The following is a 21,601-nucleotide window of genomic DNA, read 5'->3' on the forward strand; positions in this document are numbered from 1 at the left end:
AAAATGCGTCTGGTTTAAGTTGATCAAATTTCAATTTTGACACCCTTCCGTATATGATACCCATGACGAACACAATTTGAGTCTGAAATTGAATCAAAATGAAGGGTAATCAATGAAAATTCCGAATCTATTGACACTCATCGAAAGGAACTGCCTGCGTTTGCCATCAAACTTAGTAAATTCCAGACACCGTTGTATATAAAATCGAAAACCAGTAATCGGAAATCAACGTTTCGGCTTTCTTCACCCCTTGATAAAACTGTTGAATCGATGCTATTGAATTCGAAATAACAAATAGCGTACAGAAATGAACATTTCCTGGTACAAGAAGGATTGCAAGCGAAACCGAATGAAAACCAGGAATAAATAAACAGCAACAACACCCTCAGTCTAAACTTGAAATGGCGAGAAAGGATAATTATTCAAAAGCCAGAGCCAATAGCCATAGCTGCACACGTACCATTCAAGGACTGTGAATCAGGCGGGGGGCATTAGCCAACCGCCAGCGTTCTTACCATCCAAAACGGGGAGAATCGTGTCAAGTGCTGATTGGAGAACGATAAATTAGAACATTGATTTGGAGGGATAGCTTTAGCGAGTGTATTTCTCGAACGGATTAACGTTAGTCGTTGCTGAGCTTACGCGAGTGAAAGTCGTGCGAAAGTGGTGAAATCAAAGGAAACATCTTACCTTTTCGGGGATTTTGAAGTTGAGAAGTAGTGATTTGCTTGTTCACCTGGAAGGAGAGGAAGAAAGACAAATTTGCCTTCAACATGAGTCGACCGCCAACCTACAGGGTTCCCGTGGTAATTGTCGTTAATGGGGTTAGACATGGTATACCTTTCTGTCACAGTAAAATTGAGTTAATGGAACATCTACGTGGACTAGAATGAATTTTAATATGGATGAACACGCGATCCTTTGCGATTGCGGCTTTGTCATATAATCAGATAGCAATTTTATTGTATTAAAACTTTCACCATAAAAACATCATCAAAGCTCAAGTTGCGGTAGCACGCGAAAAACTTTGGAAAAGCGGATTAACTCTGTCTTTTTAATGCCATCTTGATGGCTCACATCAGCAGTGCAGTACGAAGTAGTGCAGTAAATTGTTTGTTATTCGAACTATTCAACATGCTATTCTAAAAACTTTCAAAATGAAACAAAACTATCTGAATGATTAGAGCCAGACAAACCGCACCACAGAAATATTTATCGAAATTGATTACTTCTGTCAGACTTTATTTCGATTATATACCTACCTAATCGAATGATATAAATCACTAGTTTCGTTCTATCACGAAAAGCATACCTTTAACATAGTAACACAAACCAAGTAAGCAAAAAAAAACGTAAACAAACCGCAAGTACGTGAATAAAATCGATTATTTTATTAGATTTATGTCGCATATTGATGTTATTTATACCGCGCGATTGTTTTCAATGATTATTCCCCAACGTATTTCCAATGCAGTTCCATTTCCGCCTGTGCTTTCGTGTTGACGTAACATGAACCTGAACGAAAACCGAACGTCATCCGTTGATTGTTTGAGCAATAAAAATAAATCCCGGTTTAGAAGCTCTCAGCAATTGACTCCGCAGTTAACCAAATGGGAAGTTAATGCGAGATTTATGTTGCTGTTCTACGGGGAATATGAAAGATAGCTAAATGCGGGATTCGTGTGTTTCCGTTTTTACTTTCATGTTGAATGATAGCGTGTGGCTCTTGTGGTTAATCTGTCAGCAACATCAGTGGCTTTGAGGGACTGAAGGCAACGTGAGAATTAATATCAGAATCTGAAACTCGTAATATAAAAAGGAATTTAAATCCGTAACGGCATGATAACAATATTATCTAAATTATGTTTTTTTTCCTCCATCGATATGTCCTTCTATAATTCAAATGCTACACCCAAAATTAGTTTTGGCATCCCGATTTATTATATTAAACTAGCTGATCCGGCAAACTTCGTCCCGCCTCAAATTTGTTTTTTTTTATCAATACCTTCCAACATTCACGTTTTCTTACTATGAGCAAGTTCACGTGTCCAATCGCAGAACTGTTCATTGATTGATCTTCTATTCGACCCCGTTGAATTTACCTTTCACTATAAAATTCCTAGTATTTCTATCAAAACTCATCATTATAATATCAGATTATTTTCAGACATAATTCTCGTTCAAGATTTTTCAACCACTTGTAAATAACATGTTTATCCGTTACATGGAATAAATGAATAAAGACAGCCCTAAATCGGACAATTCCTTCCTCGAGTTCTGCTCTTATCAACACACCCGGCGATCCTTTTTTTTGGTATAGATAGAAGAAGATGGATTGCGTTTCATCACATTAAATTCCCTTTTCAGTTTCGAACAAAGATCAATTTCGCTAGCGCAAACATCAAATGGACTAATGGACAAATTCAGCAGCCCCCCCCCCCCCCTTAGAGAAAAGGGAGGAGTAGCTTACCACCGTAAAAACATTTATTGCACCCCAAAACCTCTGCATGCCAAATTTGGTTTCATTTGCTTTATTAATTCTAGAGTAATGCAGAAATTTGTGTTTTGTATGGCAGCCCCCCCCCCCCCCCCCTTAGAGAGGGGGGGGGGTGGAGAGTCTAACTACTATAGAAACATTTATTGCACCCTAAAACCTTCATATGCCTAATTTGGTTTCATTTGTTTGGATAATTCTCGAGTAATGCAGAAATTTGTGTTTAATTTGTATGACAGCCCCCCCTTAGAGTATGACCATCCACCCCCCCCCCCCTTAGAGAGGGGGGAGAGGTCTCAAACTATCACGAAAACCTTCCCCGGCCCCAAAAACCCCTACATACCAATTTTCATGTAGATCGGTTCAGTAGTTTCCGAGTCCATAAGAATCAGACAGACAGACAGACAGACAGAAATCCGTTTTTATATATATATAAAGGGTGTGTCTCATCAAATTGCATCACGGAAAAAACGCTGTAGAAATTCGCCCAGTACACCGATCCTTTTGAAAATTTTAGACAGTAAAATAAAAACTAATCAACAACTTTTGGCATTTTCTTTTTAATACTTCGAGCCCAAGCCCATATGCTCGCACCTTCCTCTTTACCCCGTCCATAAGGTTCTGTACAACGTCAGGTTGTAGTTTTTTTTTGAACAGAAATCCATTTTCTCTTGAAGTCCGCCTCCGATTTGACAACTTTTGGGTTCTTCCGGAGGGCCTGCTTCATAATCGCCCAATATTTCTCTATTGGGCGAAGCTCCGGCGCGTTGGGCGGGTTCATTTCCTTTGGCACGAAGGTGACCCCGTTGGCTTCGTACCACTCCAACACGTCCTTTGAATAGTGGCACGAAGCGAGATCCGGCCAGAAGATGGTCGGGCCCTCGTGCTGCTTCAATAGTGGTAGTAAGCGCTTCTGTAGGCACTCCTTAAGGTAAACCTGCTCGTTTACCGTGCCGGTCATCACGAAGGGGGCGCTCCGCTTTCCGCAAGAGCAGATCGCTTGCCACACCATGTACTTTTTGGCAAACTTGCATAGTTTCTGCTTCCGAATCTCCTCCGGCACGCTGAATTTGTCCTCTGAGCAGAACAACAGGCCCGGCAGCTGACGAAAGTCCGCTTTGACGTAGGTTACGTCGTCCATTACCAGGCAATGCGGCTTCGTCAGCATTTCGGTGTACAGCTTCCGGGCTCGCGTCTTCCCCACCATGTTTTGCCTTTCGTCGCGGTTAGGAGCCTTCTGAACCTTGTATGTACGCAGGCTCTCCCGCTGCTTGGTCCGCTGGACGAATGAACTTGACAAATGCAGCTTATTGGCGACATCCCGGACCGAACTTCTCGGATCACGTCTAAACTGCTTAACTACGCGCTTGTGATCTTTTTCACTGACGGAGCATCCATTTTTGCCGTTCTTCACCTTCCGGTCGATGGTTAGGTTCTCGAAGTATCGTTTTAGTACTCTACTGACCGTGGATTGGACGATTCCCAGCATCTTACCGATGTCCCGATGTGACAACTCCGGATTCTCGAAATGAGTGCACTGGCTTAATTCACGACGCTCTTTTTCGTTCGACGACATTTTTCCAAATTTACGAAAAATTGACAGTGAAGCATGGCCAACGTGATCTATACACTCTTATCTGATTAAAAGCGAAAGCTGAAGATATAATTCTTAAAAATTAAATTTCTACAGCGTTTTTTCCGTGATGCAATGTGATGACCCTTTAGATGAGCCTCAAAATAACAGAAAATGTGCTACTCTCAAATACTGGTATAGCATTTGTATAATGTGTTTGCTATAGCGATATGAGAGCAATATAAGCGAGCGAAACAAGAGACAGCTATTCGCATATTTTGCCACGTACACGACCCAAACCGAAAAGGATATAGATTCACCTTTAGGCTCTCCTTTTTACTGTTAGAAAACACTTTCTTATTTCATTTTATAATGAGGTGTAATATAATCAGGCATTTATTCAACAATAACAGTGGCTATGTGGAAAGCGTGAAACAGCGTTGCACTCTAACCGGCCATGGTTCGAACCCCGTTGACATAGTTTGGACTTCTTGTTTTGAGTACAAACAAAAGCTGGTTTCAGTTTGAGAGAAAGAGATGTCTGCTCCCATACATACAAACATTTCAAAGCTTTTGAAGCAGATGCTTTTAGTTTTTTCGTGGCGTTACGATGGTACTCATTTTGAAAGTTATTTACAATATAAAATTGAATTGAATGCAATAATTTCGTAGTCCTACGCTAACAATACAGTCGTGTCTTGGACACTACTCTTCATTGTCATCTACGGTCCTGTAGTGGTTATTTGTCCATGGTAAGATCTTCGTTTTGTTCTTAATTAAAAATTCACTGCATTGTGCAACTATGCTTTATTATTGAACAAAATCCACGATTTTTACATTATCATTTAAACGTCTGATATGGTATGGAAGCTTAGAATTATGTGTGCTCAAGACGATATAACCTACGCGAACATTAATAAACTAGATATATGACGGTCATATATCTAGTTTATTAATGTTCGTGAAATATGATACACATCATTTCCAGTCAGAGTGAGAGAACAAAAACAGAGCTCGCAGTCGGTAGGATTCGAACCTACGCTCCCAGAGGGAATCTGATTTCTAGTCAGACGCCTTAACCGCTCGGCCACGACTGCTATTGCGTATTCGTTGCACGTTTCCAGGATCATGTATAAAATGTATTGGAATCTGATTTAAAAAAAAAAAAAGAAATGACATAGCATAGTTTCTTTTATAAATCTTTTTTATCTGTTCAAAATATAAAAGGGTAGTAACAGAACATAAAATAGTCGAAATATTATTACTTCCACAGCCAAGATTTATTTTTTCTTCAGCAATACTGTAAGCAGTCGTGGCCGAGCGGTTAAGGCGTCTGACTAGAAATCAGATTCCCTCTGGGAGCGTAGGTTCGAATCCTACCGACTGCGGAATCGTTCTTTTATTCAATGGCTCACGAGTTCAAATGTTTTAGTAATTTCAAATTTGAAAATAAAGAGCTTTAGCCTAGTGCGAGATCTGGAGACTACTGAGGGCAATGCACCAATCCATAGCCTAATGTATTAAAAGTAATGATCAATGGTAATAGCATTGCACGCTATATTCATTTATGTCTGAAAGTTTTGTATTTTTATAAACGATTAAAACCCTTGGTCTCCCTATTTTTGATAATATAAAAATGAGTGCTCTATCATATGAAACAACTTTGCCGAGGATAGTTCTTGTCTAAAGAATAACTATCAAGCTCTAGATGCAAATTTCCACTTAAGGCGGTATTCTAGTCTAGAGATTTGAAAAAAAAATGTTTTCTTCATATTAGGTGTACCGGTAAGTCGGTTTTACAACAGATGGCGTAACTTGATAATTATTCCAGTGAATCAAATTTCCAGACATTCGTTGGAAAGCTACTGTCATTGCGCGTCTTTTTCAGTATATGTAAAAAAGTTGAAGCGTAAACAACGTAGTTTTTTACCACTTCGAATATGTCGAATTTTATACCAACGAGAATGTTTTTGCGGGGAGTGTTACTTCATTACTTCAATATGAAGAAAAAACTGTGGAAAGTCATCGCATTTTGGTGGAAGTTTATGGTGACCATGCTCCAACTGAGCGACCGTGTCAGATGTGATTTGCACGGTTCAAAAGTGGTAATTTTGACTTGGAAGACGAAGAGCGTTCCGGGCCGCCAAAAAAGTTTGAAGAATTGAAGGCATTATTCGATCAAGATCCGTCACAAACGCAACAAGAACTTGCAGATACACTTGGAGTAGCTCAGCAAACCATATCCGATCGTTTAAAAGCAATGGGAATGATCCGAAAGATAGGACATTGGGTGCCGTATGAATTGAAGCCACGAGACGTCGAACGCCGTTTTTTCACGTGCGAACAACTGCTCCAACGGCATAAAAGAAAGGGGTTTTTTGCATCGAATCGTTACTGCCGATGAAAAGTGGGTCCATTACGACAATCCTAAACGCCGGGCAACGTATGAATACCCCGGCCATGCATCATCATCGACGGACGCGCGGAATATTCTAGGCCAGAAGGTTGCTGTCTATTTGGTGGGACCAGCTAGGTGTAGTGTACTATGTCGCGAAACCGGTCAAAAAACATTTGGAAACGCTGAAATGGGAGGTCTTATCCCACCCGCCGTATTCTCCAGATATTGCTCTGTCCGATTACTACCTTTTTCGATCGATGCAACATGGCCTGGTTGACCAGCACTTCTCCAATTTTGATAAAGTCAAAAATTGTATCGTTTCGTGGTTGGCCGACAAACCGGCCGATTATTTCCGCAAGGGATCCGTGAATTGCCAGAAAGATGGGAAAAAGTTGTGACTAGCGATGGGCAGTACTTTGAATATTAAATTTGTAACCATTTTTACAGAATAAAGCATTGATTTTTGAAAAAAAAGGAAGAAACTTACCGGTACTCCTGTTAGCTTTTTTCCAAACTGGCGTACGCGATATCTCAAGTTCAACTGAACCGACTTATGTCAAACTTATATGATTACAAAACTTCTCTCTATCTCTCTAAAAACATTTTTTTTAATTTCGCTATTTTTTTAAAATTAGAGAAACATAAGAAAAAACGTTTTTAACAGCATTTTTTTCTTCAAACGGCCGACATTTTGACAAAATACGTGTTTTTGACTTTTCCGAGGTTCATGCGATAGTGGCATCATTACCGTTTCAGAATCTGTTCGATTTTTTGGACAGGATTACCAGGAGGGCTGGAATCATGTACGCCATGACACAACTTTTGTTTGAACCCCCTCACTTCATCAGTTTGTAACTATTCTAATTATAAGTATTTTTTTCCGTTTAATTTTTAATGATGTTATAGATAGTACATTTATTGTTTCATTATTTCGGAGCTCAAATAACGTCCGAAATTCGTGCCTCTACACAAGGATACCCCATTAATTGCGCTACCTGGATCATTGTACATTGATGACAGCATACACTTGAATTGCGTGCTTTTCAAGTCAGGAGCAGTCGTGGCCGAGTGGTTAAGGCGTCTGACTCGAAATCAGATTCCCTCTGGGAGCGTAGGTTCGAATCCTACCGGCTGCGTGTATATTTTGGTTCTCTTGAATAGAGCCTCACGAACAAATAAACCTCGAGTTATGAATACAAAAAGTTATTAGCTGTGTAGTTCAGAAAGTATTCTGTCAGTATTCTGACAATTTCTTTTTCTTGTTGAGAAAAAAAACTCTGTCAGTATTCTGATAATTTCTTTTTCTTGTTAAGAAACAAGAAAAGTTGAATTAGTCATAAACATATGTTTTAACGCATTGAATGAATATACCAGCGTGAGTCACCGGTAGTATACGTGACCCGAAGATCGAATTTAACGTGTACCAATAGTGGTACACGTGTCACACCATGTAAACCACTCGGCTACAATTGTTTCAATGTTATTATTTTTCCAAAACCAATATTTTGAAGATAGCTTCACGTACGCTGTAAGCAGTCGTGGCCGAGCGGTTAAGGCGTCTGACTAGAAATCAGATTCCCTCTGGGAGCGTAGGTTCGAATCCTACCGACTGCGATTTTATATAAATCTTATATTTTGTGAAGTTGCTATTTATTTCAATTTACAGGAGATAGACCAACTTTTTGTCAATACTCAAATATATGCATAACCTTTCGAAAAATATACATATTAAGAGTGCCATTGATTAAATTTTGATGAGTTTATATAGTTTTATCATCTTGTTCTATATTTTGGGTTTACCACCTAGCAACGGAGATATTGCGGAGTTATTTTATAAGCTGCATTTTTGTTTTTATTCCAGTTAGACATTATATCGATTTCCTTAAATGATTACAGATTGACGTATTTTCAAATTCAACCGATTGATTTTATTTTTGAAAATTTGATTTCTATTTTAAAATTCAACAAACGGGTAAATGAAAATATCGAATATACCGTTTACCGACAATTCATAAAAATAAGTAAGGTTAATTGAATAACTCCATTGCAACATTAACGAGAACGGACAGAAGAGTGAAGCATCAATTTACACCCGTAATTTGCATTTGCAATATTTGTTGTCTTAAATTCCTTGACTTTCAGTGTTCATCGATAACGCAGTGCGTATATGCCAAATAAGAATTCAATGATATTATTAAATTGCAGTCGTGGCCGAGCGGTTAAGGCGTCTGACTAGAAATCAGATTCCCTCTGGGAGCGTAGGTTCGAATCCTACCGACTGCGGTTTTGTTTTGACGTAGAAATATGTCTTTCAGTAAGGATGCCGACAAAAAACAGATCACAGTTAATATCTATTTTCGCTGCGAACCCATTTTTATGATATGAATACCAGTTCGGAATTTCTCTAAATGGGTTCGAGATGTTATACATCACAATTCTCTAATCAATAAATGATCTAAAAAGGCGATTTTGACCGGTAATTGGACATTGACGATGAGAGTGGTACAGTGTCGACGTATAGTGGCGCCGTTCAATGTAGGGCCATAATTTGAACCCCGATTCGATGTTTACATAAAACGTCCATTTAAACGTGTCGCATTACAGGTCTGTCAAAAATGTCGCTGTCGCTTGACTGTTAATTACTGTATATTGAAATAAGCGGCAAACTTGGGAAAATATAAGAATTGAAATCGCAGTCGGTAGGATTCGAACCTACGCTCCCAGAGGGAATCTGATTTCTAGTCAGACGCCTTAACCGCTCGGCCACGACTGCCTCTAGTATATGTGAAGTTTGTTTAGGAAACTTGGTTTTAGAAATAGGAACTTCCAAATGATAACAATAAAGTAGTCATAACCGAGCGGATTGATGACACGTGTAACGTCGATGTTACATGTTATATTTGATCTTAAGTTTATGTGTACCACTGCCGATACACGCAGACATATTCATTCAATGCTTAGCGGATTATGTTCATGAAAAACTCCTGAAATGTAGGAGAATGCAATTTGAAGCTCCAAATTAAAGACAAAGACGTAACTCCCTTGACATCTGTCAGAATACAAAGCTTTGTATTCTCCAAACCACGAAATTAATACTAGGACTACCAACGGTTTTAAAATACCTATTTCAACCAAACCGATCATTTTGACCAGTGTGATGTTTAGTTGTCAAAATATAGAAATTTAAATATACTAATAAACCATATTTAGAAAAAGTCATAACATTATAATAAAATATTAAACAAAATATCAAGATGAATTCTTGTGAACAAATGATACATTTTTGTTAAATTGATTACTCTACCGAGGTATTTTTTCGTGAACGCCAATCAAACAGATTCAAATATACATGCGGCCAGTACATCCAGAATAAAAAATTAGATTTTTTTTTCATATTCTCATACATTACTTTCAATAAGCTTAAAAGTATCAGTAAAAGAGCTATCCATATATGCCCTACAAACTGGTACAACATTCACTCAAGCGAAAGGCGAAAAGGATTTTTGGATTTTTTTTTGCATAATTCCAAGGTTATGAACCTTACCATACCTTGCATACATCTTACACCCTTACTGAAATTGTGCTTTTATTTGTGCATTAGCCGCTTTAACACTATAAAAAGCATTTTTTCTGCCAACCCTAGTTTGAGTATAGGATTCGAATCAACGCTCCCAGAATTCTCTCTGATTTTTAGTCAGGCGCCTTAACCGCTCGATCACGACTGCTTACAGTGTTATTGAAATGAGCATAGAAAACTTTGGAAATAATAACATTTCAACTATTCTTTGTTCTGCTACTACCCTTCTATATTTTCGAATGATAACAAAAATTTATGAGGTAAATAAAACAGTATCTGATATAAACTTTTTTGTTCGAAAAACAGGAAGTGGGTTATATCTATGGTATAACCGCAAGGGTGACGTAGGACTATCGTTGATTTAGAGATCATTTGTATGAAGTTGAATCTGAATTCATTCTGAATGAATGAATATTTGGAGAACTTCGAAAACGAGAGCGTTACGTTGGAGGCACAAGGTTTTATGCATCCAATATTGGATACGGAAATATCCTACTGATGGGGAAGAATAATCTTCAGAAGCTATCCTGTTGATTGCGATTGATTGAAAAATCACAAAACCTAATGTATTTGGTCACAGTGTTACATGGATAGAAAACATTCAAATAAACTCTTTCACATGAATGTATTTCTAAATTCCTAGAGAAACTGGCAGATTATTTTCCGGATCTTTCTAGATCCAAACGGAAAGAATTCCGTGCGTGTATGTGTGTGTGTATAGCGGCTGCTTCGAGATCTTCCCGGGGAACCGTTTGTAGCATCACTCTCCTCCTGATGGATTCCCTTCTGGCCTAAGGTGCACAAACAGGCTCTTGGTGACACCGTTCATCCGCGCTTTCATGATAAATGAAGAGCTTCACCACAACAGCGACAACATGCTCCAATCGCTGTTCAATTAGAACTGAGTGGATTTCCGAGCGGCGCTCGCTTATATACCGATTGGTGATTTCAATAGCCTATTTTGAAAGCAAATTTAAGACTATTGAAACAAGTTTTTGGATCAGAAAGTAACAAGTATAGAACGCGTAGACATTTTATCTTTCGAATGAAGTGTTTATCATACCATTTCGTTCAGTTGTTTAGGAGCTATTAACACTCAAAATCTCGGTCTTCGGCGTAACGCTTTCGTTTTCGAAACTTTGATTTTACACCCCAGTATAGAAATGAAAGACGTAGTCCTACGTCAAAAATCATATCCAAATACATTTTATACATTATCCCGGGAACGTACAAGGAATACGCATCAGCAGTCGTGGCCGAGTGGTTAAGGCGTCTGACTCGAAATCAGATTCCCTCTGGGAGCGTAGGTTCGAATCCTACCGACTGCGCGTTTTTTAAAACGTTTCCCGAAGGGTGCTTTGGCACCCATTTTTCAGACCATCGGTTAATTTTGAAAAAATATAACATAAGAAATAAAAATAACGTCTCTCTAATTTTTGGACATGCTATGTAAAAAAGCTTTCAAAAAATATAGCGCCCTTGGCCCCGAGACCATGTAAACTATAAAAAACAAATATAGTTAACAATTACGAAATTGAAATCATTTTGAAAATGAAAATCATTTTTGAAAAAAAGGGGAAACAATATTTTTCGGGCCACCCTAAAATGGAAATGGGCTAATAAAAAAAAATATTGGCCCAATATTTTACGATAAGGAACAAAACTGACACATCTCACAAAAAATCTGAAAACCACTATATCGGTTTACCATGGAATGGTTGATATATTGTATAGCAATATAAGATCAATATGAGCGAGCGAAACAAGAGACACATTGCCAATAAGCTCGCATTAAAGCTTTTTGCATACATTGCCACATACACGGCCGAAACCGAGAAGGATATAGATTGACGTTTATGCTCTCCTTTTTACTCTTAGAAAACACTTTCCAATTTCATTTTATAATATTGTGTAATATTATCACGCATATATGCAACAGCGCCACCCAGCAAACATTAAATCGCATAACATATATATAACCTATATATAACATCATATGCCCTAAATTTTGGTTGGCATATAAGGCGCCTAACTGGCATATGCATAAGTGGCATAAGTGGAGGCCATATACATACATGGCAAATGCTTACCGAATTAGTTTGGATGAATATGCAACTTTGATCGGCTAGAATAGCGATTATATTGAAATTGAATTGCGATCTAATATGAATATATTCATGAATTGTCAACGCATCTAATACGGCTTTTGCCATAATCATATACGATTTATTACAGATATAAAAAAACAAATGGCGCAAAATATTTTCGTAAAATGTTTATTATAGCCTCACGAATCGCCATTTTTATATATGAGTATTGATATTTGTAGAAATACAAAATTATTTAATTTACTTGTGTTGGGAGTGGAATATAAATGTTTAAAATGGCACAGATTGATGTTTGGTGAAAACTGATCCGATGTGAGTTCGAACCTCAGTTGTCTGGATTATCATCCACCAGCTATCTCGCACGGCTATCTGAAATTTTATTCAACAGCGGTTAAAACTCATACATATGATTCGATATGATATAACCTAATGCATTCTATGCAGTAGGATCAGTCATTCCTGGTTGCCGATTTCATTATTTAACTATGTTTCAAAGAAAAGGATCTTTGATTTCCCTATCATAGAAACCAAACATAATATCATTGAACTCGAATAATAAAAAATAAATGAATATCAATGAAATGAGTTTCATTCTCAAATTTAAATTATTTTTATTACAATTTTCACTGTAAAATTTTGTTTTCACAATCATATCCAACTAAATTCTGATTACTATTACTATGATCACTATAATAAATATAATAAATCAATCTGGCAACCTTGCATAGCGATGCGATGCAATGTGCCAAATTCGATGTGATATATATGTCAGATTTGCGTTCTATGGCGTAGTTCATTTCGTTTTGCTGCATGTTTCATTAGAAGGGATGTTTGCCGTTGTTACTTCCATCGAACATCAGCAATTTCGAGTGCATCAGCATTTCATTGACATTTCAATATGATGTGATATGGTCTTTATTAGGATCTAATATGATTTACTGTTTCATGATTTTCTTCAGCATGCAACACGATTTACTACAGTACTGGTTCTATTTAAATTATACACTTATACGACACACAAACTGTAACAGCGTAATATACGCATATGAGCGGATTAAATATATTTTACGACAATGTACATCATAAAATTGATGTTTATTATACCGAATTGCGACTTAATTTGATAATGGTATATAAAATCGATTTTTTACATTTTATGCGATTTCAAATATACATAATACATACTTTGATTGATATTATATGCGATTATGATTTATTCTGATTTCTTGTAAGACTTAGCACGTGCAAAATTATACGATTTAATGTTTGCTGGGCAGTAACTATGTGGATAGCGTAGTCGTGTAAAGCAGCCTTGCATTCTACCCGGCCTTGGTTCGATCCCCGTTGACATTGACATTGACTTTTTTTTGGGGTCAATCCCAATCTGACGTTTAGTCTGAGAGAAAGAGATGTCTGCTCCCATACATACAAACATTTTAAAGTTTTTGAAAAAGGTGCTTTTATTTGTTCATTTCATCCTTCAGTACACGAAAAAGCATTTTTTCTGCCGAAGATGAAATGTTTTCTACCAACACTAGGCTGGGTATATGGACACTAGGGTGCCATTGAATGCATGGGAAACAATCGACCCTAAAATTTCAAAAAGTTACCTTATAAAAAATGTTCACCACCTCGAAAAAATACCTTATGCAGAGTAATAGCTCAATCGGACATAAGGGAGAGTGGCGCAAAGCAGCCAACATTTGAGTTTTTTGAAAATCGAAAAATCACCCGAGGGAAATCGGGCGTTTCGATTTTTTTATGCCAAATGTTTTAAAATTGCGTGAAACGTCGAGATCTACTGTCAGCTCTAATTTTTTTTTGCCAAAAATCAACACTCTGGGACTTTGTCGTTTTTTTTTTGGAATACGAGGTAAAATGTATGGCTTTGGGTACTAATAAAAATAGTTATCTCGATTTTTCATTCGGAAATTGCTGCGTAATGTTGATTTGCACGATAATATACCCAATGCAAAGTATTAGCTCAATCTCAATCAGACGTTAAAATTTAAGTTTTTTGAAAACAGAAAAATCACCGGAAATCGGGGTTTAAAAAAAAAGCCAAATGTCTTAAAATTGCATGACACGTCGAGATTTACTGTTATCTCAAAAAAATTGTTTCATGCAATTTAAAGACATTTGGCATATAAAAAATATCGAAAACCCAGATTTCCTTTACATACCCCCCCCCCTCCCCCCTTTGGGTGATTTTCGATTTTAAAAATACTCGAACTTTGACCGCTTTGCGCCACTCTCCCTTACATTCGATTGAGCTGATTCTGCATAGGGTGTTTTTTCGAAGTAGTGAACATTTTTTATGAGGTAACTTTTTGAAATTTGAGATAGCCATTTTCAATAGCACCCTAATGGACATATTGGACAATGGTCCAGGAGGTGCATTTAAGTGGAGATTAGCATTTAGAGCTCGTCAGTTATTCTCTAGACAAAAACTATCTTCGACAAATTTGTTGCACATGATAGAGCGCTTATTTTGATGTTGTCAAAAATAGGGTGACCAAAATTTTCGATGAAATAAAAAATCTAATATTCTCATCTTTATAGATTGAGGTAAATATAGTTTGACAATGTTGTAGCCTCAGTTATTTTAAGTAACTTTGTAGAACAAAGTTTTATTCTATCTCTTGAAATATCCGATATAGCGCTTTTCATTCTATGTTTCATTAGGGTGATCATGAAAGAACTTTTTTTTTAACTTTTATATTTCAAATCCTACATCAAAATTGTCTTCAAACGACGTTTAGAGCTTATCAAGGCAAATACTTTGCGATGCAGAACTTGTCAATATCTTAATCCTACTTAAAGTTATTGAAGCTTCTTCACCCAAAAACTCATGATTTCAATTTTAGTTTACTCAAATACAAAAAATAACATAGTTTTGGAGTGAAGTATTTTCTTTCAAATGCTGTCAATAACCATTTTTTATGTTTGCCCAAAGAATAATGGCAAGCGAATGAAGAGAGCGTATTTTTTTGAAAGAAATATCAATAACTTTGAGTAGAAATGACATATCTTAGTAAGCTCTAAAAGTGTTCTGAATATAATTTGCATTTGAAGTTTGAAGTATTCAAATTAGAGCAAAAAGACCGTTTTTTTCATGGTGAGCCTAACGCATCTTAGAAAAAATGCGCTATATCGGTTATTTCAAAAGATAGAACAAAAACTTTTCACAAATTTTCTTAGAATAACTAGGGCTAAACTAAACTAAAACTTGGTATAAAAGGAACGATTCGCGATTTCTAGTAAATAGTCTTCCCGTTAGTGCTTGAAACTTTCGTCACTAGCGTTTCGTCATACATTTCTTCCCCGTCAAATGGACTTCATTGCATTTTGAAGTAACTCACCTCAAAATGAATTCATTTCTCTCTCATGAATCCCGTATGCATGTACCGACGTTTGAATTTAACGTGGTTTGACATATACTACAGGTGAGCTAGATTTGTTTGTATCGTACACGAAAATTACTAAAACGTATAACACAGCGTGCAGTGTTGTGTTCAGAACCACTGACCAATTTTTGAATTTTGTTGATATAAACCCGTTGTTCTGTATGTTTCTTTCACAAAATTGAACTCGGAGACAAAAGTGAACTAAACTTTTGCTGAGAATTCCTCCCAAACTGCACGCTATTCACAAATACTAACGCGAGGACCGTTTAGCATACCTGATAACTGTCTAAGTTCGTTGGTTTGAGTTCACGGTGGGTAGACAATAAACCGTCCATTAATGGTGATACTACTTTTTTGTATAATAAATCATGTTTTCGTCCTACTTTGTATGGACGTAATACAATAAGTACACAATAAGATTGTGTACGCGGGGAAAGATGTTCATGTCACGGGGAAGTAGAAGTGTGGATTGAAGTCAGTTGAATGAAGAGGCAGATTTGTATTCATTAGTCACGTCTATTAGAATAATCATTGACTAGAATAGTTCATTAGTCATCCGCGCTCTCAACGCTCTCATTTTCTAGTCAATCCAAATTATGTTGACTGCGAATGCCGAAGTTGTGCTAGTCGAGGTGAAGCGACTGAGAGGAGAGTCGATATTCATTTTTCATCTTCAAAGATTTCGGGCCCTGGTGAAGAATAAAAAAGCAACGCAGTCGGTAGGATTCGAACCTACGCTCCCAGAGGGAATCTGATTTCTAGTCAGACGCCTTAACCGCTCGGCCACGACTGCTTACATTATTCAGTGTGTAGAGTGGAATTTTTGTATGAATCAAAATAGACAGTGTTTCCGTATGAATGTTATGAATTTTTAAAAAATGAATAAATCTGGTAGAAAACATGGAATCTTGTGGTTCTTTTTTCATGCATATACAATACCATTCAAAAAAAGTTCAAAACAATGGATGCATTGATTCACACCCAACAGGGGGTCGTTCTTTCGTTGCAGCGGATTCAAAAGAAAACCATGAATAAACCGGCCAAAAAGCGACCAAGAAGCTCGAAGCCCGTTGTCGATGAAATCGAGGTGGTAGGCAAAACCCTTCGCGATGAAGCTCTGAAATACATGAAGGTAGGATAATAAAGCTCAGTACATGAAAAAGCTTTCGTCAGAACCTAGAGCCCGCTTAGAACTGAACCGATTTGAACGAACAAATCCCTTTTCCTTCCATTTTCAGGTTCGAAACTTCACTAAAGCCCTCGGTCTGTACGACCAGGTAAGTGTAAAAGTTTGGGACGTTCTGCTTGCGCTAATATCTGCACCACCGCACCAGCACAATTTCGGTTTCACCAAAATAGATACCTACTAATAATAGCAAACACGTTGCCCACGATGAGAATAGATGAGGTAACGGCTTCGTGACAGAGAGGGGGAGCTCAGAGCAACCACCTGTTTGAGGATGACGATTCGTTCGCGCTTTGGGTGTTTGGGTGTGAAAATCTCCGCGTAGTCAATAACAATGCATAAATAGCGGGTATGAGGGGTAAGAATAAAATAAGAAGGAGCACATCGTTTGCTCTTTGTATGTTTGAAATATATCATTCATATTTCACCAAAAAGTAACACGCTGACACGCGACCACCATAAAACATTGTTTCGCACAATGCTGTTTGCGATTACTGGCCTTGCAAGAGGACTTACATTCGAATTCTCGATCCTTTGTGCATTTTCGAATTCCAGCATAAAGATTTCATGACAAATCGATTATCAAGTGTTTGTTTCCATGACTCTGTATCACCGAAGGTGTATCGTTCCAACAGCTTCGGTGTGGTGTTGAGATGGAAAGTCAATAAAGGAAAACTTAAACCAATTCTTTTTTTCTCGCTCGAACATTCCATTGCACTGTCCTCCAGTTGGAGATAGCTTTTTCGTGAGCGTTTTCGTAACACATTTCTCATTGAGCTCGGAATCTATTCCAAGCTGTAAAACTGTGTCAGCAGTTGAAAAGGGCATAATTGAAGTTCTGAACTGAAGTAATTATCAAGAAAGTGAACAAATATGAGCAAAACAGCGACGGGAATTCTCGGAGGTGACGATGAGTTGCTGCAAAGTTTTGTACGAGTGGGTCTTCACTCGGAAGGGGAAGATGGCCATCAACATCAGGCGTCCATCTCCGGAGGTGCTATCAGCAATGTCAGCAACCCTGGACCAACTACAATTTCTGTCCCGCATCAACTGACCCAACCAAAGAGCGAATTCCATTTAGTACGACAGTTTTCTGACCATTTTTCGGAAGTTAGTGATAACAAAAATGCCCCCCGAAAGTACAGGTGAGACAATGTTCTACAACAGTGAAATATCTTATGGTATGGTTCTCGAATAATTGTGAATAGTGTCGAATTATCCTCGTTTTGGAACTCAATTTCATGAATGGTAATTTTCAGGGATTTGTTCAATGAACCAATCGATATGAAAAAACGTCGATATATTGACGAAGTGTATACCGATAAAGACCGTGCAGCCGCCGTAAGCATTGGTAAATAGACTCTCACGTGATATCTTTTGGCCCACGAATTCTAACGTGTTGTATAATGGTCTCCACATAGGCAATTTCGATATCAAGCAAAATCTGCTCAACAAACGTCGACAGGAACGACACGAAGCGCTCCAAATACCCGAGGAAGCCGATCCTGGAGCAATTCTGGCGCTTGGAATGCGGGAAATCAAAAATCGAAATCTAGACAACGCCGTTCACTTCATATCAAAGGCACTATACAATGCACATTAGTTTTACCTAATTTATTGAGTTACTCAACTTTTACATTAAACTAATCTAATACGAAATCTCAATTCAATCCTCAGGCCCTGGATATGAACAGCAATGACCAGAGTGCGCTGGTTGCCCGAAGCAAATGCTTTCTCCAGCTTGGCGAGCCAGCTAAAGCATTACAGGTTAGCGGTCTGTGAGGTCGATCAACGAGAAAAATTTATTCCAATTTCCGTTTTAGGATGCTGAAAGCGCACTATTGCTCGATAAGAACAACATAAGGGCAATTTACCAGAAGGCCGAAGCTCTATACTACTTGGGACAGTTCGAACACAGCCTGATGTTTTTCCATCGTGGACTAAGACTGCGACCGGAATTGGCCAGCTTTCGACTGGGTATAGTATCTACAATTTTGGCCCATAGAACAACTGACCCAATCCGTTTTTCGCAGGAGTACAAAAAACCCAGGAGGCGATCGAGAACACTATCGGAAGTAACACCAAGAATCAGCCACAGAAAAAACCTCCAAAGGCAGACAAGCCCAAAACGGCTAAAAAGTCTCATCATCTTACGAAGGAGGAATTGGATAGACGAGCTGCCAGGCGCCTGCTGGGAGACCTCTACGTCGACAAGGAATACTTGGAGAACTTGCTCAAACATCCCGATCTCAGGAAGGCTGATACAAACACCGAAGGTGTTTCTGATCTGGCGAAAGATGCTATAAACTTTCTGAACAATAGACAGGAATTTTGGCGTCAACAGAAGCCCTGTACGAGCTTGAATTCCAACAAAATAGACGGAAACAATGGTGCACTACCGAAATGGTGAATATAATTAAACTTTCCAGAACGTGGTTAGCCGTATTTTCTACGAATTTAAGATTGGTGCCGAAATTAAACTGTTGGGTTTCTAGTTATGCATAGTTGTTCGTTAAAATGCGGTTGGATATCTTCTATAATAAAATACAACCATACTCAGTAGTTGTTGCGCTGAACGGAATTGAGTTTCTTTTTATGTACAATTCGAATGTATATGGACGAACAATAAATAAAATAATTAATTCATGTTTTAAACTGATTGATTTCTTTGTTCTGAATTAAATTCATCCCATGAGATAATGTCTATTTCTTTTTTCATCTTTTTATTTCTGTTAAGGGGGACTGTCTGGAAGGGTGGAAAATAATGGATTCACGTGATTTTTTTTGGAAGTTGGGAATGGAGTGAAGTGTTCGGGTATTTTGGTTATTGTTTAAGGTATATTGACGTGGGACTACGTCTAACCGGAATATATGGGGGGTAAAATAAAAACCTAAACACAGAACATGCAGGAAAAAATGAAAGATTCCGAATACTTATAACTCAAACATTTCTTACTGGATCGGAATGATGTTTGCATCAATTGATAAGGAATATTTCTACGCGTCTATTGAAATTAATAAAATGTTATTTTTCTTTAGATAAACAATATAATAACTGTAACATGTTAAGCGTTATCTAAACGTCCTAACTGCCTCGTTTCGATTGGTCCGATTTACGGTTTCCCCAACACAGCCATCAAAACTAAGCAACCTTGGGGAAATCGACATTGCAAATACATGAAAGTAGGGGGGTTTTCGTTCTTACCGAAATGTGTTCCCTAACACAGACTTCAAAACCAAGCAGCATTGGAGAAATCGGCATCGCAAACACATGAAAGCAGAGGGAGTTTTTGTTCCCACCGAAATATGTTCCCTAACAGAGATTTCAAAACTAAGGTGCCTGGAGGAAATCGGCATTGCAAGTTCATGCAAGTCGGGGGCATTTTTGTTCCGACTGAAATGCGTTTCCCTAACACAGCCTTCAAATCCATGGAGCGTGAGGAAAAAAAAAAAAGGACTGTCATTTAATTTACTTGTAACGAAGAACATAATCTATCACAATGCATGAATTGACCTTACATGTTCAATCTTTTTACTCACAAAGCAAATATATTGAATTCAATTGAATTCGGAAATTGTTTCATTCAATCAAGAATGTAATCAATACAAACAAGTGATTGCTAAGCTAAGGTTCTCCCACGTCAGCTTTGCGGTTATATCATAGATAAAACCCACCCATTTTTTTTTTGAAGATGTATTAACCATTTTTTGAGTTCACGAATGATGATTATTACGCTGTTGACAGCTGAATGCGTAGATGCTGTCTGAAAATCGATACCTTGCTGGTGGTATCGGTTATGAAGCAACTGGCTGCCACAGAACGAATTACAATGAATATTTTGAAACTTAAAGAAAATACCTAAAGTGTTACATAGGGGTTTTTGAAAATTCGAAAAATTGCCAAAATAGTGGCCATTTTTGTTAAAAATGAGTTATTTTTCATGAAAAATCGCTGTTTAGAAGCTCATAAAAAATCGAAGATATGAGATTTAAAGAACGGTTATGTAACGCTTTAAATAATCAATTTTTATATGCTGAATAAAAAATTTCAGCAAAATCTGCCGAGTAAATCCTGAGATATTGATATCACCAGTTGAAAAAACATGGTTTCGCATTCAGCTGTCAACAGCGTAATAATCATCATTCGTGAACTCAATCGCGGGACATTTTGTTGAAATGCGGGACGTCTGGTTAGTTTACTCTAGTGGGAATGTCCATTCAAAAGTTTTTATCAAAATCCAACGATTAAAAAATTGCTACTAAAATGAGAGTTCCTCATAAGATAAGCAAACCGAAACGACCTTCCGAACCCGGCCAACAATGGAGGAGGGAATGTTGGAGTGCATTGGTCGTTTTCATCGGGAATTACAAGATTGGCCGTTCGTCTAAAGAAGAAGCCGAAATAATTTAAGCTCGACACATGTTATGAGTATCTAACAGCAAACCAGAGATGAAATTATTTTTAAAATGGTGATCACCGATGGGGCACGCTTGCTTAACACGTTGAGCTCCGTACCTTTATGCGCATTTCATTGAGGCTACAACAAGAGAGCGAAAGTGCACTTAACGGGGAGCACTTTTAAAATATCAGAGTCCGCCTCAGCTCCCAAAAATTATCACAGTGGCGTCGAGTGAAGCTTTTGCACCCCGGGCGGAAGAGTTGATTTGCACCCCCTCCTTTCGCCAGAATAATAGAATCATTTGCACCCAGGGAAGATTCTGTGTCGCACCCGGGCCGGAAGAGTCGATTTGCACCCTCACCATCACGTCAGAAATCATATAATATATATCATATTTATTTCTTCATATAAATTCGGTTCATTCTGCACCCCTAAAATCGTGCACCCGGAGGCGATCC

At 37.9% G+C, this 21,601-nt stretch overlaps 1 protein-coding gene and 8 non-coding genes across 9 annotated transcripts; 6 read left to right on the forward strand and 3 right to left on the reverse strand.

The window, feature by feature from the left end:
* Window positions 1–5,082: 5,082 nt before the first annotated feature.
* Trnas-aga (transfer RNA serine (anticodon AGA)) lies at window positions 5,083–5,164 on the reverse strand. Its single transcript has one exon. It is a non-coding gene; the product is annotated as a tRNA-Ser (tRNA).
* A 209-nt stretch (window positions 5,165–5,373) lies between these two features.
* Trnas-aga (transfer RNA serine (anticodon AGA)) lies at window positions 5,374–5,455 on the forward strand. Its single transcript has one exon. It is a non-coding gene; the product is annotated as a tRNA-Ser (tRNA).
* Window positions 5,456–7,519: 2,064 nt separating this feature from the next.
* On the forward strand, window positions 7,520–7,601 carry Trnas-cga (transfer RNA serine (anticodon CGA)). Its single transcript has one exon. It is a non-coding gene; the product is annotated as a tRNA-Ser (tRNA).
* Window positions 7,602–7,997: 396 nt separating this feature from the next.
* On the forward strand, window positions 7,998–8,079 carry Trnas-aga (transfer RNA serine (anticodon AGA)). Its single transcript has one exon. It is a non-coding gene; the product is annotated as a tRNA-Ser (tRNA).
* A 587-nt stretch (window positions 8,080–8,666) lies between these two features.
* Window positions 8,667–8,748, forward strand: Trnas-aga (transfer RNA serine (anticodon AGA)). The gene has a single exon. It is a non-coding gene; the product is annotated as a tRNA-Ser (tRNA).
* A 408-nt stretch (window positions 8,749–9,156) lies between these two features.
* On the reverse strand, window positions 9,157–9,238 carry Trnas-aga (transfer RNA serine (anticodon AGA)). The gene has a single exon. It is a non-coding gene; the product is annotated as a tRNA-Ser (tRNA).
* Window positions 9,239–11,288: 2,050 nt separating this feature from the next.
* On the forward strand, window positions 11,289–11,370 carry Trnas-cga (transfer RNA serine (anticodon CGA)). The gene has a single exon. It is a non-coding gene; the product is annotated as a tRNA-Ser (tRNA).
* A 4,898-nt stretch (window positions 11,371–16,268) lies between these two features.
* Window positions 16,269–16,350, reverse strand: Trnas-aga (transfer RNA serine (anticodon AGA)). Its single transcript has one exon. It is a non-coding gene; the product is annotated as a tRNA-Ser (tRNA).
* A 491-nt stretch (window positions 16,351–16,841) lies between these two features.
* LOC129770886 (outer dynein arm-docking complex subunit 4) lies at window positions 16,842–19,363 on the forward strand. The gene is made up of 6 exons (XM_055774056.1): window positions 16,842–17,888; window positions 18,003–18,094; window positions 18,165–18,325; window positions 18,421–18,510; window positions 18,567–18,720; window positions 18,777–19,363. The coding sequence occupies exons 1-6, from the start codon at window positions 17,617–17,619 to the stop codon at window positions 19,151–19,153; spliced, it is 1,146 nt and encodes a 381-aa protein (XP_055630031.1). The 5' UTR covers window positions 16,842–17,616; the 3' UTR covers window positions 19,154–19,363.
* Window positions 19,364–21,601: the final 2,238 nt, after the last annotated feature.

This window comes from Toxorhynchites rutilus, chromosome 2 (assembly GCF_029784135.1).
Source record: "Toxorhynchites rutilus septentrionalis strain SRP chromosome 2, ASM2978413v1, whole genome shotgun sequence".
In the NCBI taxonomy this organism is placed as follows: Eukaryota; Metazoa; Arthropoda; class Insecta; order Diptera; family Culicidae; genus Toxorhynchites; species Toxorhynchites rutilus.

Excerpts from the sequence above, each read along its gene's own strand:
- LOC129770886 (XM_055774056.1), top strand. The coding sequence starts at position 17,617 with ATGAGCAAAACAGCGACGGGAATTCTCGGAGGTGACGATGAGTTGCTG. Across the intron at positions 17,889-18,002 it reads AATGCCCCCCGAAAGTACAG|GGATTTGTTCAATGAACCAA; the intron begins GTGAGACAATGT and ends GGTAATTTTCAG. Across the intron at positions 18,095-18,164 it reads TGCAGCCGCCGTAAGCATTG|GCAATTTCGATATCAAGCAA; the intron begins GTAAATAGACTC and ends GTCTCCACATAG.